Source organism: Haplochromis burtoni, unplaced genomic scaffold (genome assembly GCF_018398535.1).
Source record: "Haplochromis burtoni strain Fernald_Lab_line unplaced genomic scaffold, NCSU_Asbu1 Contig_643, whole genome shotgun sequence".
NCBI lineage: Eukaryota > Metazoa > Chordata > Actinopteri > Cichliformes > Cichlidae > Haplochromis > Haplochromis burtoni.
The window spans coordinates 1-16,106 of NW_024583004.1; the positions used below are offsets into that span (position 1 = coordinate 1).

At 41.2% G+C, this 16,106-nt stretch overlaps 2 protein-coding genes across 2 annotated transcripts; both read right to left on the reverse strand.

Annotated features, from left to right (window-relative positions):
• Positions 1 to 6: 6 nt before the first annotated feature.
• LOC102312928 (uncharacterized protein KIAA1841 homolog) lies at positions 7 to 2,720 on the reverse strand. Its single transcript, XM_005949243.3, has 3 exons — positions 1,985 to 2,720; positions 889 to 1,040; positions 7 to 736 (listed from the first exon to the last, which is right to left on the reverse strand). The coding sequence occupies exons 2-3, from the start codon at positions 1,036 to 1,038 to the stop codon at positions 326 to 328; spliced, it is 561 nt and encodes a 186-aa protein (XP_005949305.1). The 5' UTR covers positions 1,039 to 1,040; positions 1,985 to 2,720; the 3' UTR covers positions 7 to 325.
• A 99-nt stretch (positions 2,721 to 2,819) lies between these two features.
• pex13 (peroxisomal biogenesis factor 13) lies at positions 2,820 to 7,171 on the reverse strand. Its single transcript, XM_005949233.3, has 4 exons — positions 6,796 to 7,171; positions 4,310 to 5,028; positions 3,922 to 4,044; positions 2,820 to 3,753 (listed from the first exon to the last, which is right to left on the reverse strand). Exons 1-4 carry the CDS (start codon positions 6,867 to 6,869, stop codon positions 3,371 to 3,373), a joined length of 1,299 nt encoding a protein of 432 aa, XP_005949295.1. The 5' UTR covers positions 6,870 to 7,171; the 3' UTR covers positions 2,820 to 3,370.
• Between the last annotated feature and the right edge of the window lie 8,935 nt (positions 7,172 to 16,106).

Consider the following 16,106-nt stretch of genomic DNA (forward strand, 5'->3'; position numbering starts at 1 on the left):
CGAACCGTGAATTTTGTGTATCGTTGCACCCCTAGTAAATAGGTTTCATAATTTCATATTTACTCAGCACTTTCTAGTAGTATGTAACAACACAATAAATTATGTTATTATTATACTTATGTTTGCCTGTTACGCTCATTTCCTGTGGTGCGTTTTTATTCTTTAATTTCACGGTGCAGCCCCCGAGTTTATCCACTGTCTGAAAGATTATTGGTTGCCTCTTGCAAACAGAAGGTTTGAACAGCAGGTGGGTGGGGCTTCTGTGCTCATAGCCAGAACTGTGTGCCTGAGATGACCAAACTTAGTATATCCTCCCTCACTGACATCATGCAGAGCCAAAAGTGTAGGAAACTGTGTGAAACAGCATATTTCGAGCAGTCTGAAGCCTGAGCTTGTGGTTCCCAGGGTTTAAACGCACACATACAGCTCTTGCTCCCCATGTACAATGAACTGTGTACTGTCCACTGTGAAGTTTGAAAGACATGAGTAAAGCTATCGATAAAACCAGTTCCTGCCGATTAAACTTATTGAAGGTTTTATCTGTGGGTGAAAGTAACTGACCTGTAACTTTGCTGCTGCTGCTCTGGCCACTTCCTCTCTCCACTATGTCCCGAGTGTCCAACAGTGTGGAGAGGAGGTCTGACGGGGAGCTGCTTCCTTCTATCAGGGCATTGCATTGGTTATCCACATGAGGAAACCCCCCCATGCTCTTCAGCTCCTCAAACCGACGGGCACACTGCAACACAATTGCATCAGAGCCACAGAATTATTTCTCATTAAAAATTCAGGTCTCTTGTTACTAAAGCATGGAACGAACTATGGGCGGGATGGGATGGATGGAGAGGCAGGATGGATGAAGGGGTTCTAGTTACCCAGTGATCCAGTTACCTCCTTAGGAGTAAAGCCTGGTACTAGCTTGGCCACATTGTCCCAGCTTATGGGCTGGGGCACACCCCACAGGGAGCCCAGCACCATGTCCAAAACCAGAACGTTGTTGTCATAGGGAAAGTTGTTGTTATCCGAACAGAAGCGACTCATCTCTACACACACAGAGGGCAGGAAACGATAGGCAGCAAGTCAACAATAAATTCCTTCATCTGTTTGATCATCATAGCCAAATTAGAGCTGAAATCACTGTGCAGTTAGCACCTATTTTAATTGCCTTTAAGCATTCTGCGCATAGTCAGCATATAGATTAATACAAGAGTGGCGTGATTGGCTTTTTTTTTTTGTAGCAGTATTCAGACGTGTTATTGCAGTTGGATAAAAGCTGTGTTTAAGTCTATTAGTCCTTACACTAATTGCTCTGTACCGTCTAAGGGCAACAGGTCAAACAGGGAGTAACCAGGATGTGAGTTATCTTTTATGATGTTTTGGGCCTTTTTAAGACAGCGGGTGTTGTGTAGATCTTCCAAAACTGAATGCTTTCAGGTTGTGGACTATTTGTGAGGTAAGTAGAGTGGGCCAATAGCGTCTGAGGGACCGTTTTGTAGCCCAGATAATAAATTGCTGGATAAAAGGAATGGACCAGTTGTGAAACTGTGCACCACTGCATAAAATAATAAATTTGGCCAACTACTGAGACAAATGTTGTTTCTTTCTTTAGTATGGTTTGGTTGTTATGCCTCAGAAACACATTTTCATTGAGAAAAAAAATGAAGTTTATTGTAAAAGACTTTGCTTGGCGGCTGAACTTGCCATTCACTACTATTCAAAGTTCCTGTGTTTTGTTTTTCTGTTATTAAATGCATCACAGGTTAGAGCATACTGGTGACTATGTATGAGCTGAAAGAGGAGACTGATCATTCATGTACTGTACATGATACGGGTAGATGCTGTACGTTTATGGGATGCAGTAGAGGCACAGATTAGGGTAGGCCGAGTGCCTCTGCCCTCCTGCTGAATCAACATCAGATGCTTTCAGGTCACATTAAAATCCTCAGATTTTCTAGGACACACATCCAACAACAGAAATGACACTTACTGTTCTGGTCTGTGAGATAATCCTCACCGTCGTCTCGTACAATCTAATAAGCGGGTAAATGTTTCATCTCATTGTGCGTGTGGATGATGCTGATGCTGCGGTGTTCTCCTACCGGCTAATGCTAGCTAAGTTTGCGGGACGGGACAGATCTGCTGCCTTCAGGTACTCCCCGTAAATATCAAACGACGGTCACTAGTGATGTGGTCCGTCCTATTGCGTCATATACCTTCTGGTGGGATTTACACCGACGTATTTAGCTCGCGCTCTCTCTCTCTCTCTCAACGCGTTTGAGCACGGTGGCTATGCGATGACATTTAAACCAAAGGCGAAAGTGAACTAGAACATCAAAAATGTGTCTTCAGGCTCAACTCTGCCTCAGTAATTCCGATAGCCATGGAAGGTAGCATTAGCTTCTAGCTAGCATACAGTTAGCTGACCAAGTGGCTACTTAAATTGACGTATGTCTGTCATTAAGCCGACAACGCAGAAAATGCTATCGGCAGGTTACACTATCAAAATACTACATAAAAATCTACCCCCAGAACACTTTCGATTAACAAAACGCGTTTATTCGATCTGTATCTGCAACGGTGACTCGTCACTGTTGGCGCAGTGCAGCAGGCGTCCTGTTGCTTGGAGACAGTGGTCGCAAATCAAGTGCTTCTGCCATAAAGCCAGACTTTAAAACAAATTAAATGAAATTATATTATACTAATATGTCATTTAAATTAGCATCAACTAAAACTAAACAGTTAGGTCCAAGTTTTGAAATTGAAAATTTTGACAAAATTTCTAACATTGTCACTTGATACCTTATAGCACAATGGACAAAAACGATTTTTAAATTATTTATTTTCATAATAATCATATTAAATATTCCAAAAATTTCTGAATGGTAACTGTTGAAAATGTGCAAAATTCGCCCCTTTCTTATTCTGAATAGATCCAATTAACGTCACAGAAAACTATACAGAAACCCAAACATGTGAGGGTCAAAACAAAATGTGATCATATGATCAAACAAAACACCTTAACTGTGTTCTTACACTGTCCTTGTACACATAATGTGTCAGTGCGCCTAAAAACACATTTTAGAATACTCATTTGTTTATTTCTGTAAAAGCTTTGAGTTAAAAAAAAAAAAAAATTAAGCTCAGATTTTCAGACGCAGTGAGCCTTGTGCATGGAAACAATTCTTGGCAAGTAATAAGAAGGTCCATACTGCGTTAAAAAAAATTGAATCGAAAATTACTTTAACAGTTCCTGATGAGGTCTGTGGATTGTCCACCACCCCAAAATATGAACTAACAGCAGATTATTAGTTAAGCTCCAGAGTTACACACTGAGCAAACCGCTGTTATGAATGAACATTTATGGACACAAAGATCATGGATCAGTCTTTTCAGGGATGTTAAGTGGTGTGTTGGAGGGCATGGTGGAGGTGGATGATCCCTGATTGAATAAAGCAGGTGTTTCCCTGTACGCTGACTCCAGAAGGTCCTCTGAGGAAGCCGAGGCAGAAGAAGAAGAGGCTGAGGCAGAGGCGGGGTCCGGGGTAAAGCCTTGGACTCCAGTTGTCTGCATTTGTCCAGCCAAGCTTGTTTGGGGTTCCTGCGTGTTCGCCCGCTGGGCCTGAGCGAGCCTCTCCATATCTGCGGCCCGGCGGCCTCTCCTCTTGCCGAGGATCTTAACGTAGTTGGCTGGGATGAGCCCTGTGGTCTCACCGTCCACACTGGCCAGGAGCCAGCCACGCACACGGGGCTGTAGCTCTACACACGAGGAAGAGGAAAACACTGTGATAGTTGTAAACATGGTGCACGCTCACACAAAAGAAGAGCCCTCATCTGTTATTCCCAAGATAAGGAAAACAAAAATAGAAGGTTTTTGGTCAAAGCACTCAGAATCAAAAGTCCCGCAGCCAGTAAAAAGCTCATCACCTTTAGGAGCGAGGTTGAGCATCTCTCCAGCTTGCATAGAAAGCTCCTCCTGAGAAGCAGCTGTAAAATCATATTCTGCTCTGGCCACCACGTGGTCGTCCTCCCCACTTGCCCAGTTAGTGTCTAAATCAAGCAAGGAAACTGAATTAAAGACATTCATACTTTTAACTTGTTTTAATTAAAAACAAGTCCACTTGCTTTGTACTGTCAGTTGTAAAGTGACTAATGGCATATGGAGCTATGATACCCAATTTATTTGCCACAGAGTTACAGAAAGGCACATGATGTCATACAAGCAGACTCATCTTTACATGTGTACTGCAAACAACAAAACAAAATGTATCTTTATGAATATGTGAGTGCTTGCCGTTTCATCTGCAAGCCTTACCTTTGATTTCAGAGTCAGCAGTGGAGCTCAGCTTCCAGATAAGGTAGGGTACACCCAAGACTAGAGCAAAAAACATTAAGATGGGCCAGGATTTAACTGCCTGGTCCTCCATCTCTCTGGATGATCTCATACCAGTGGCCTCACTGGGGTTGGGCCACAGGGCTTCGACCTCAGGGTCTAGCCTCCGCCCGAGCAGCTTCTGCACCAAGCGGTACAAGTAGTGCAATGTGCGCACCAGAGCAAACTTTGACAAAACCCGGGTGAGGTGCACGCGCAGTCGTGTGACGTGGTTGACTACTTCCAGTACGGCACGGAAACCGTTATGTAGCGCAGAAAAGGTGGCGTCCATCATCATGCTTATTGAAGCAAACGCATGGACGATGCTCTCGATGGACTCAAAGGCACCGCGGCTACTTTCTTCTGCCTGCTGCACAAACCTGCTGGGGGGGACGTCTTCAAGGTGAGGTGTGTGTCTGTATCCTCCCAGGCTGTAGCCGCCACCATAGCCGCTACCATAGCCGCCACCATAGCCGTAGCTGTAAGGACTGTAGCCACCATAGATGGAGCTCCCATAGGGGCTGTAAGATTGGGAGAAGGAGCTGTAGGATGGACGGTAGGACTGCTGGACCTGACGAGGGGGCACCGGGGGCGCCATCCTGGGCAGGACAGAAGGGCCAGCAGAGGTGGAGGAGCCTCTAGCTAGTCCCAAATCTGTAGATCTGTTTGGTGACAACATAAAGATAGAATATCAGTAAAATCCACCCATAATTCATTGCAACATTAATTGAGCAAAGCATTAGTTCAGAAACGTCATGGAGTCAAGCTAAACCACAGTCCACAAGCTGCTCAACAGCTCAAATATGTAAATATGTAAGAAAAATTGTGTATGTTTCTGTCCTGTGTACTGTTTGTTTGTATATGTGTCTTTCTGGCTGCTGCTAAAATGGTGTTTTTCCTTCCCACAGTCACCAAGTGCTCGCTCAAAAGGGTTGTTTTGATCATTTAGTTTTCTCTGTATTACAATAGGGTCTCCACCTTGCCGTATAAAGTGTCTTGAGGTGACTGTTGTTGTGATTAACGCTATATACATAAACTGTAATTGAATTGAGTCAACTCTTCCTCCTGTCTCATCTCCAGCTCTGCTACTCTTCATCTGTACAGACTGTGGAAAATACACAGTAAATTCACCGTGCCGCTCACCATCAACCAGCAGCTACCGGCGACTTTTAGCATGGGATGTTTTCTCATGTGAGCTGACGTTATGAACCAGTCAACACACCTTAAATATCCTTAAATATCATTATCACAGCTCTGATTGTTCAGCTTCTCCAATCTGATGACCATATTCTCTTAACCTTAAAAGGATATGTTGATATGTCCAAAAAAGATAAAGATGTGTGCAGATTTAATTCCATTTCCCCCCCTTAAAGTGGAAAAAAGTGTCAGGTGGGGGGGGGGACTGATTGAACTGTGATTGTGGAATTTGCCTCACACTGGTGCGTTCACTATTCCTTGTTTGAGAATACTGCTGTATATATACAAATGCCAGCCGACAGCATAAACAAACTGTTGTACATATATTTTTATAATTATCCGAATATAATAATAAGACAATTAAAAAAAATGTGACTTGCAGCAGCAAGCGGAGGAGTTTAATCTTCTCTGGGTCTTGTTTACGAGTTTGGGGACAGGTGAGCAGAGGACTGACAAATGGAAAAAAAACAAGAGCTTCTCTAAGGGTGGCTGGCCTCTCCCTTAAAGACAGGGTGAAGAGTTCAGTTACTCGAAAGGGGCTCAGAGTAGAACTGCTATTCCTTCACACTGAAGAGAGGCAGATGATACGATTTAGGTATCTGGCAAGGACGCCTCCTAGGTGAGGCGTTCCAAGCATGGACAACCAGGAGGCCCCGGGCCAGACCCAAGACGCTCTGCAGAGGCTATATCTCTATATGCATTTTTTGCAGGAAATTATCGGGCGAAGGAACTGAGTTTGTTGGCAAACAGCAACAGGAAGACAGCAGCTACATTTTCTTCTGAATTGACTGTTAACAACTACAGAACAAACAAAAATGCAATTCAAATATTTCTGGGGCTTTTATTAATTTCACTTGTTAACCAGAATTGCAACAAAACAAACAAACAAAAACGCTCAATTAACAGAAGAGAGAGAAATCTAGCGAGACACGGCCTCAGAGGACCAAACTAGCAGTTAGCCACTTATACGGCTGTGCAGATAAATAATTAGTTGCCGTTTTTGTTTTTGGGGCATTTTTAATGGCAACCAATTACTCTTACAATCGCAAACACGACTCATCGTTTTGCAATAATTTTCACCATCGTGTCGATTATTAAAACAAAATGTCAACTGTCGTCTAACAACTCCTGCACGAAGTGACAGCGACAACTTTAGCATTTCAACTGCGAGCAGCTGCAGCTGTAAACACGAGGGACTTCTCGCGACTGCGGCCCCTCCGAAATTCGCTCACCTGTAATTTAAAGGTGCACCAACTGAGCCAGGAATCCGCCTTTCCCATGGCCGTGTCGGGGGCTGTGAATCCATAGCAAAATATATGTGCACAGTACGCAAATAATATAGAGCCCTCGCAGAATCTCCTTACACTACTGCCTACCCGTATTTCCTCTTCTTCTTCTTTCTTACAGTTATATTGGCGGTTGGCAAACAATTGAAAGGTGCATTACCGCCACCAACTGGTATGGAGTATGGTCTGGAACGACGACAAAAAAAATTTCTCAAATCCTGCCAAACAGGTTCCCCTCTTTTAAAAACTGAAATAAGGCCTGATAACTTTTACTTCCCGATTCCATTCGCAACAACTCAACCAGATCCAGTTGGATTTTTAGGTTACTCCGTATTTCCACTTCTCCTTTGGGTTTTTTTTATCGTTGTTTAAAAACATAGAATAGACGCTTTACCGCCACCATCTGGTGTGGAGTTACACTGCAGTAACTGAGCTCTCACTGTCAAAAAAGTAGCCCAAAATTGGTGTTTGCCCCCGCGTTCCACTCCACTCCACTGTTCCCCAGAGGAACCTTTTGACAGTGATAGCTCAGTTACTGCAGTGTGAAGTACTCTGTGGACCTGTAGTGTAATGTTGACAAAATGCATCATTTAAGTAAATTTTCTATCTATTATGCCAAAATATGACCTTATGCGGTTAATTTTGTGAGTTCTCTGACATCTGTGAGGTTAGACTTAACTTTTATTTTCTGAAATAAAATAAACAGGAAATATCTGTTTAAGGAAAAGTCTTAGTCTTGTCCAAGTCTAAATATTAATGCTGAGGTCTTTCTTGTTTCTTCATGCACATTTCTAATGCTTTCCTTTAATTCTATGAAATCATTTTTGGTATTTGAAAGTCTTTTTACATTTTATTCAGAGCTATTTTCTCTGTTTCTTTCTCTGTGTTTGCTACCTTTCCTTTCATTTCTCCCTCAAAATGCTCCTGGACTCTGTCACTTTTTTGACAAATCATTGTCCCTTTGTGGCTTCATTTTAAATCTGGAATCTTAATTTTATTTCATCTTATTTTAATTTAAATCCAAATGCCATCCATATGATTAAAAACTTCCCCACTCTTTGTCCTTAATGTCTACAGTGTTGCCTTCTGGTAGTACATTCCCCTCCTGACTCCTTTCTCTCTCTTTGTTACCATTCAACTACACTTCTTCCAACTACAGATCCCACACTTGATGGTGACTTGTGGTATTGGCTCAAAGTTGGCCTCTAGTGATCAACAAACTCCTGATGAAGGCTCTCAGGGTCCTGTTGATCTTGTTAAACTTTCTTGGATGTCTTCCACTGTGATGCTTACTGGTTCCTGTTCAGAGAGGTTGCTGTGGTCTGGTCTTAGCTCTGCTAGCCACTGAGCATTGTTGTTATGGGTCCCTTCTCCCACATGCTCTTCCAGTATTACTCTATCTCCAGTCTCGGTGGCACTGTTCTCATATTGTTCCCCTGCACTGAGTGTACACCTTGGATGGTATAAATTCCCCTCTCTCCCTGCAGGCGGTCCTCTACCAGATGCTCGAGGCTCCTGCGCAGTATCTTTGCTGTTCCTAGGACTGCGTCTGATCTCCTAGAGTGACTTGCCCAAGTTGGGGGGGGGGTCACTGTACCGAATAGTCAGATTACCTCATTACTGAGACCACTGTTGTCTTCATCCTCCACATCTTCTCAAGCTATTCTCCCAGCCCTTGGTACTTGTTGAGCTTCTCAACTTCCTTTTTCCTGATGTTGCTATCATTCGGTATAGCTACATCTATCACTACAGCCATCTTCCACTACTTGTCCACCACCACTATGTCTAGTTGGTTAGCCATTACCAGTTTGTCTGTCTGTATCTGGAAGTTCAACAGGATGTTAGCCTGGTCATTCTCATCCACCTTAGGGGGCATCTCCCATTTTGACCTTGGGACTTCCAGGCCATGCTTGGCACAGTATGACCTGTATGATACTATGCCAGCCACTTGGTCATGACATTCATGACATTCCATGTATGCCCTGACTGCTAGCATCTTACACCCTGCTGTTATGTGCTGCATTGTCTCAGGGGCATCTCTACAAAGCCTGCCCCTGGGGTCTTGTCTGGTGTGGTGTATATATTTATACACCACCATATATACCGTATATATATATATATACAGACCTGAGTCAAAAATCCAGTATTTACAGGTAACAGTCATTACACCCCTGAGAGGGGAAAAAAAAGCAAAGGCAGACGAAATTGGGTGACGTGTGAGGTCATCTCAGAATGTCATCAACTTAAAAAACATTTGCACCTTGTGCTTTTGTCCAACAGAGGGTGCTGTGACTCATCAGATAAGACTGACGCAGTTCTGTGGGCTTTAATATTACAGATGAAAGGGAATTTCCCCTGTTTATACTCTGTAATTAAACAAAGAACACGTTTTTGTTTAAAAACCATGGTTTTACTAACTAATATGCAGTCATTTTTAATATAATCTGACGAGAGTCATCAACACGTTGCTGATGTTTGGATTTTTATTACAAAACCTAGAACAGGCAGTCAGAATGTGAAATGTGAGAGAACAGCTTTTGGTAACCAAAGAAAATACTACACTACAAAGTCTCCTGTCCCCACTCTAATGCACCCGAGATGACACAGTTTCCTCTATCTAGACAGTAAAGTTGCTAAGACCTGATAACATCTCTGTGTTATCCTCTGTAACCTGCTTAGCAAAAAGAAACAACATGCAGCTGACACAGTTTCACACCTCTGACACTAACAGAAGATGGATACTTGTTTGCCGAGTAGAATATATATCTATAGATATAGACATATATATATATTAGCATTATAAGACTTCTGTTGTCAGAAATATTGCTGACAGCAGCTTCAAGATTTGACTTTTAACCTGTTGTGTGAGATTGGCTTGAGGATGCGTTCACTAGCTCTCGGTAACGTCAGTTAACTGAGGGGGTGATCTGTGACTCCGCTGCTGTGAGCGTGAGCAAAGGAGGTGTACAGTGTGGTTTAAAAAACCACTAAGAACCAGGAGGGAGTCCTGTGATGTCAAGCACTGTTGGTGCGTGTGGGTGGGTGGGGGTGGGGTGTGCGCAGCATTGTCACATTAGATTCCCTAGGGTGGGACTACAGAAAACACCAGTGTGATCTCACAGCGTAGGTGTACAATACCGAGGCTGCCTTTTTGTGGCGTGATGGTGTCAGAATCCAGGGCCAAAGGTGCGAATCCAAGTGTCTGCCTGTGGTGACACTGAGTGGGGGAAGACTGTTGAACTGATGATGCTTCTGATATTTAGGGGTTCGTGCCATGCAACTGTGACCTGTGACCTTTTCAGATTGTGATGATATTGGAAGAAGAATGATTTTTACACTTGAGTTAATTCACAGAACTAAAGATATTTAATTTATTACATGCTAAAAGGTTGTGGATTTGTAAGTGTAATTGTTGGTTGTAAAAATACTGCATCTGCCACTCTTCTGGGAAAAATCTAACCTGGAACTTTTTATAAATCTTGTCCCACATGATGCCAAACATGTTGGGTTGTATCAAGCTTGCATTCTTTGGTAAACACTTTTTGATGATGCACAAAAATGCTGTAACACCGAAGCAGGACAAATTGAAAGAATACTATTATCGAAAGACAGGTTTTTCAAAATAAGGGTTAGGTAACCTCTATGGCAGGGATGTCAGATTCATTTTATGTTGTGGGCCATAGGCAACTCACTTTGATCTTAAGTGAGCCGGACCAGTGAAACGCCCCTTTCTGTCACATTAAATACACTTTAAACATGAAAGTAAAAACATTAAATGCACTTTAACTACACATTTAATCCCTTAGATATTTTGATACAAGAAAAAGAAGAGCAGTTTTAATGATACTTCTCAGTATTTCTACATGATAAAGAAATGCTACTTTGGGCTTAAACTGTCAGAAACAAATGTATCAAATTATCAGTTGTATCTCAGCACGACCAACACATTTTAAAAGGCTCTATTTTTTACTATAGATCAATATTCTCTGCTTCATTCTTGTCTCACACTTCTCACTGTTTCACTAGTACTTGGTTTAGTGTTTGCAGACAAGTTGGTGTCCTCAGTGCAAACTGCAGGTGACTGCAACAAGCTGCTAGTGACTAAAGCAATAAGATTGAGGTTTTTGCCAACCTAGTCAGGGAATACACATTTTTCCATCGTGAACAGTGGCATGTGACCAGTCTGTAGGCGTATGTCACTGGGCCCAAAGCATCACCAAAATTTCAGAAAAGTTAACATGTAGCGGTTACACGACCGCAAAACCACAATAGCTTAGCTTAGGCAGCTTAGCTTAGCATAAAACACACATTCCAAACTCTGGTTATGTGTTGTACGCTATCACATTGTTGGTCAGCAGTTTCTTCTCTCCCACTGGATATCACTTCCACCTTTTTTTCAAAACTGAGAGAGTTTAGTTGAACTCCGTACCCACCCACAATTTTTAGCAATGACAGTAACAGTTACTGTAACTGTTCCCTTTATAAAGCTAAAAATTGCTATTTTTTGTTGACATTCCAAGGGTTCTGGTTGCTTCATACTTCCTAGTCCCTTTTTGTTTGTTCTTCTCTTTGAGCACAAAGAACCCAGCAGTATAAACTTGGTTTGGGTCTTGGAGCTGTAAGACAGGCAATCTATTCCCCGCTAATGCTGAATGAGCAAGAAATCACCAAAATGAAGAGGAACCAAAAGAAAGTTTTTTGTAAGAGCCTCTGAGATGTACATTTAAATCAATTGGAAATAAATTTTGCGGGGCAGCCAGAAACTTGCCCTGTATATTCCTGTGTTTACACAACCGAAATAGGTGGTCATCATAGTAAAGATTAGTTCAAATAATCCCTAACCTTTCCCCAGTGCCGTATATCTGACATGTCAATTTCAGCACTCATTCTGAACTTCCAGTGTTCCTGCTGTATTTTTTATGGGCAGCACGCTGGAATGACCTGAGAGTGTTGAGCGTACTTTTTTTACACACACAGCTTCACCCTTCCTCTTTGTGTCAACTACTTGGTATTGTACAAATATACATGACAGAGGGGAATAAACAAACTCTAACAAAAGTGGAACTGCCAAGAGAAAAATGTTGGTGGAACGTACAGAAGCTATTCGAAGTCCGTGTCCACTTAATGAGTCTGTCTGCCACATTGTGTTGACACAGTTGAGTGGCTGCTTGTCAAAAAAGGGAAATGCAGTAATGTCACGACTGTAGAGGCAAAAGAGTCAAACTAGGTAACTGTGTTGTAATGCAGGCAATTATTATTAAATCATCTGATGCGAAGGCATCATGACACTGAATCCTTTTGTTCTGCAATCAAATAATCAACAGCTGAACCAGTATCAGTGCACCAGCCATTTGCAGTTCCATGTTGATGCAGTAGGCTAGTAAAGAGCTGCAATAGTTTCAGTGGGAGCAGGCATATCTCCTTATCACAAGTGCACTTAGGATTTTCTTGACTAACCATATTGATAAATTGAATCAGCATGACATTTTTTTCAGTGGTGAGACATCATTTGGGCACTCTGGAAGGAGCTAGAAATGAAACCACAATACTCAAAAAGCAGTTGTAGTAAAGTAAATAACCTATCGCAAAAAATATATCAGGCCATGGTCAGTAAGCTGCAATCATTCTAGTAATGAATGATGGCAGTTTTGGCTTGCTTCAAGAACTTTGTACTCTGTTTTAAAGGACTAAACTAGTAAGCTCTTAGTGCTGCATTTTTGTTTGTTTGTTTTTTCTATAATACATTTTTATAGCATATTCTATTTAAGTTGTATTTTTAGTTTCCAGAATAAGCTTTAGTACAATAAGCTTAAACTTAAACCTGTCTATTGGAAAATTAGCAAATTAAACTTAGGTCCGGTATAAGCTAGCTTATTCAGTTCAGTTATGTCTGGACTGAATAAGCTAGCTTAAATACTGTCCTTTCTGTTTACATTTCACTGCTTGTTCTATTGGACTAACAAGGCTTAAAGTTAAAGCTGTAGCAGTGTAACAGTGTGGCTGTTTTGTTTTTTCAAGCAGGTTCATTTTAAGCCAGTTTTTGACTAGCCAAATTTAGCATCCTTTGTAATTGCTAAACAAACTAGCTAGCCAAATAGCTGTAGGTCATTCAGCTATGGTCTCTGATTAGAAAAAACTAAATGTGGTGATTTGAAAAGACAAGTCACACAGACAAACTATACACTTGATCATGATGGAGTTCAGTCCGTCTTTGTTTGGTTCCTGCTCGTTTTAAATCATGTTTTTGAATGCTATACATTTGGTACCAATTTTCATTGGGTAACACTGAAGTACAAAAGTCAACTCCTTTGTGTGCAAATTTGTACTTACTGCTACTTTAAAAGTATTTTCAGCAGTGGCTAATACACTTCCTGATTTGGGTTGGATTGGGTGGATGTTTGTGTGTGTGTGCCTCACATGAAAAATAATCAGTGAAAACAATGAGGCCACACATGTCTGCTGAACACTCAGCAACAGACAGGTATATACTGTTTCTAGTCAAACATTCACAGCAACAGCTACATGGGATTTTCCCTGCTCTGAACATGAGTTGGGTCTTGCATAAGGAGCTGTTCTAGCAACACATACTGTACAATACCTATCATTAAAATGTGCAGCAGGAAGTTTGGAAATTGTAGGATCAGAGAATGGAAGTAAAGGCATGCTCCAAACTTCATAGACAAATCAGTGGGAAAGAGAGCTAGTTTTGATCCTGGCATTGTTATTGATCTGTTAATTCAGATCAATATTAGTCACAAAAGTGAACAGACTCTTTAAATCCCCATGCAAAACTGAGGTAACTGAAAAACACAGAGCTTTATAGTGTGAAGTCAGCTTTAGTCTAAATTTCTTATTTGTGCACAGGGTAGGACAAAAATATCCAGTTTTTGTTTCTATATTTAGTAATATATTGCAATCTGATAAATTCCCATAACTTATGTAATCGAGAAGTATGTAAGTAAATAAGGGAAGTGTATAAATGCCATTAAAAGAAACCTCCTGTTTATAATAAATGCAATGAGGAAAGGACTACCCTGTAGTAATTTCTGTCTAATTTTGTGAGTTGATAGCAAATTCATTCAGGTGGAGCTGGTGTAGTCCGCAACTATTTACAGTGTGAAGGGAGAAAGAGAAAGAGGGGGAGAGAAGGGGGAGGAGGGGACCTGAGGGAAATGGGAGGAGACAGCAGCAGAGGAGGGGCATTACGGGAAATAGGTGGCTAAACAGGTCTAGCTCGCCTTTTCCAGGACATGGTTAAGAAATACTCAAAGACATACGGTGCAGTGAGTACCTGGGACAAGCTGTGTCTATCACACAGAGATCCAAACACATGCATGTGGAATCTGTGTGCAGCTAAACTCTCATTCAGTGCTGATGTTGTGAGGACCGTGCGCCTATCTACATGCAGATCCTTGCAGAGGTGAAATGTCCTGATGAGTTACTCCATTATTTTGTCAACGTGAGGACATTCTGTCCTGTAATTATTTACCAATAAACCGGATATGATGTTGCAATATAGGACAGTTCTAACTTAACCTGTTTCCACTTGTTTTTATTAAGTCATTAATTAAGTGCTGGATTAAACGACTGGAAGTTAATGATAGTAGAACAACAACAATCTTAGAAGACCAGAGTTGCGGTCTGAAAGTTTGAGAAAACTGTACTGGATATGATGGTTGTGACATTGCTGGTGTTGGGGATTCAAAGTTAATGAAGATCTAGTAATCACAGAGCACCATATGTTGGTTTTCATCCAATTCAGAGCTTTCAGAGTCTATATAAATGGTTTGCTTCTCTGTGGCCTCCACAACATATGGAGTTGCATCTAAATAAACATCAAAAGGAATGATGTCAGCCCAGTTCGAGTATGTTATTATGAATGTTCAGTCTGAATGTCAGTACAACAGCACCATTACAGGAACCAACATCTTACATCTTTCAGCTGCAGCTTTAAAAAAGCAATAAAGAGCATGTTACTTACTTGTGGTTACTCTATTTTCTTTTAAATAAAATCCAACACTGTCTTGTAGCATGTTTCAAAAACTTAGAAAAGCACAAAATCTGATTTTTTTACAGTTTTTTTTTGTCTTGTCAGGTTAATGAATATGGATTAAAGCAAATTAAATATGCATTCTTAAGTGTAATGGTAAATTCGCCATTTATTTAGCTGTCACAAATTACTGCTGATGCAGTCATCTCTGGGGGTTGTTTTAGCCTCTTTGAGCTCATTGTTTTGGTGTTGTCACTTGAAACTGACCTATTTTGCTTTCCTTAATAAAATTAGCAGCAACTAGCTGGTGGAGAACACAACTAGAAAACTTTTTCTATTAGAAGACGTAATAAACACCAGATGAGGTGTAAACTTGAGATTTCAATAAGAATATGCTTTGTGTCTACCAATAAGTTTTGGGGGAATAAACCAAAACCAATATAACCTGTGAGTGGATTGTTTACAGTATCCTGTGCACTGAGGTTAAATTAGGGTTCGCTGTGGTTCCGTTCAACGCGACAGGAAGGAAGCTACACAGAGCATTTCTTCTCAGCCTCCTGATACGAGAGAAAACAAACGTCTCCCCTGTAGTACATCCTGGGTTCCTTGGTAATGACGCTTCAGGACACACTGATTGTAAACTACCTTGTTGGCAGTGAAAAACTGAATTTTACAGGAAAAGATGATAATCAGCTGTTGATTTGTCACCTATCAACATCAAAATCTCTTATTTGTGATGAAAATGTGAATGGTACTGATGTAAATATGAAATTCGTGAATTCCCTTTAGCTGCACTTGTTTGATGTTTCTTTCGTCATAATGGCTTCAGTATTGTCTAAGTGAGTTAAAGGTTAAGCTGTATGCCAAAGCCTTTCTCCTGATGTGACGTGTTAACCTCATAGAAACAACAGCGTCCATAACTATCTGTAGGCTCTGTCATTTTGGGCCTGCATTTTAGCCAGTGGTGATGAGCAATTTGTCAAATTGGCTTATGACATTTGCACTGTACTATATTAATTCTCCATTCTTAGTTCTTCTTGCAGCTTTTGGAGAGTTTTTTTTGAGTAGCACAGAGCACACTGATATGGATTTTTCAGTGTGCACCATCTGACTCCTTTTAGAAACTGTAGGTTATTTCTTATGTTTGTATGAAGTGCTACTGAGCAAAAGGCCGAAAATTGCAAGAACCACTCTGTTCTGAACCACTCTGAAAGATTTAAAATATTCAGCAAAAATTTTACTTTCTTGCCGCCAGCTTATTGACACC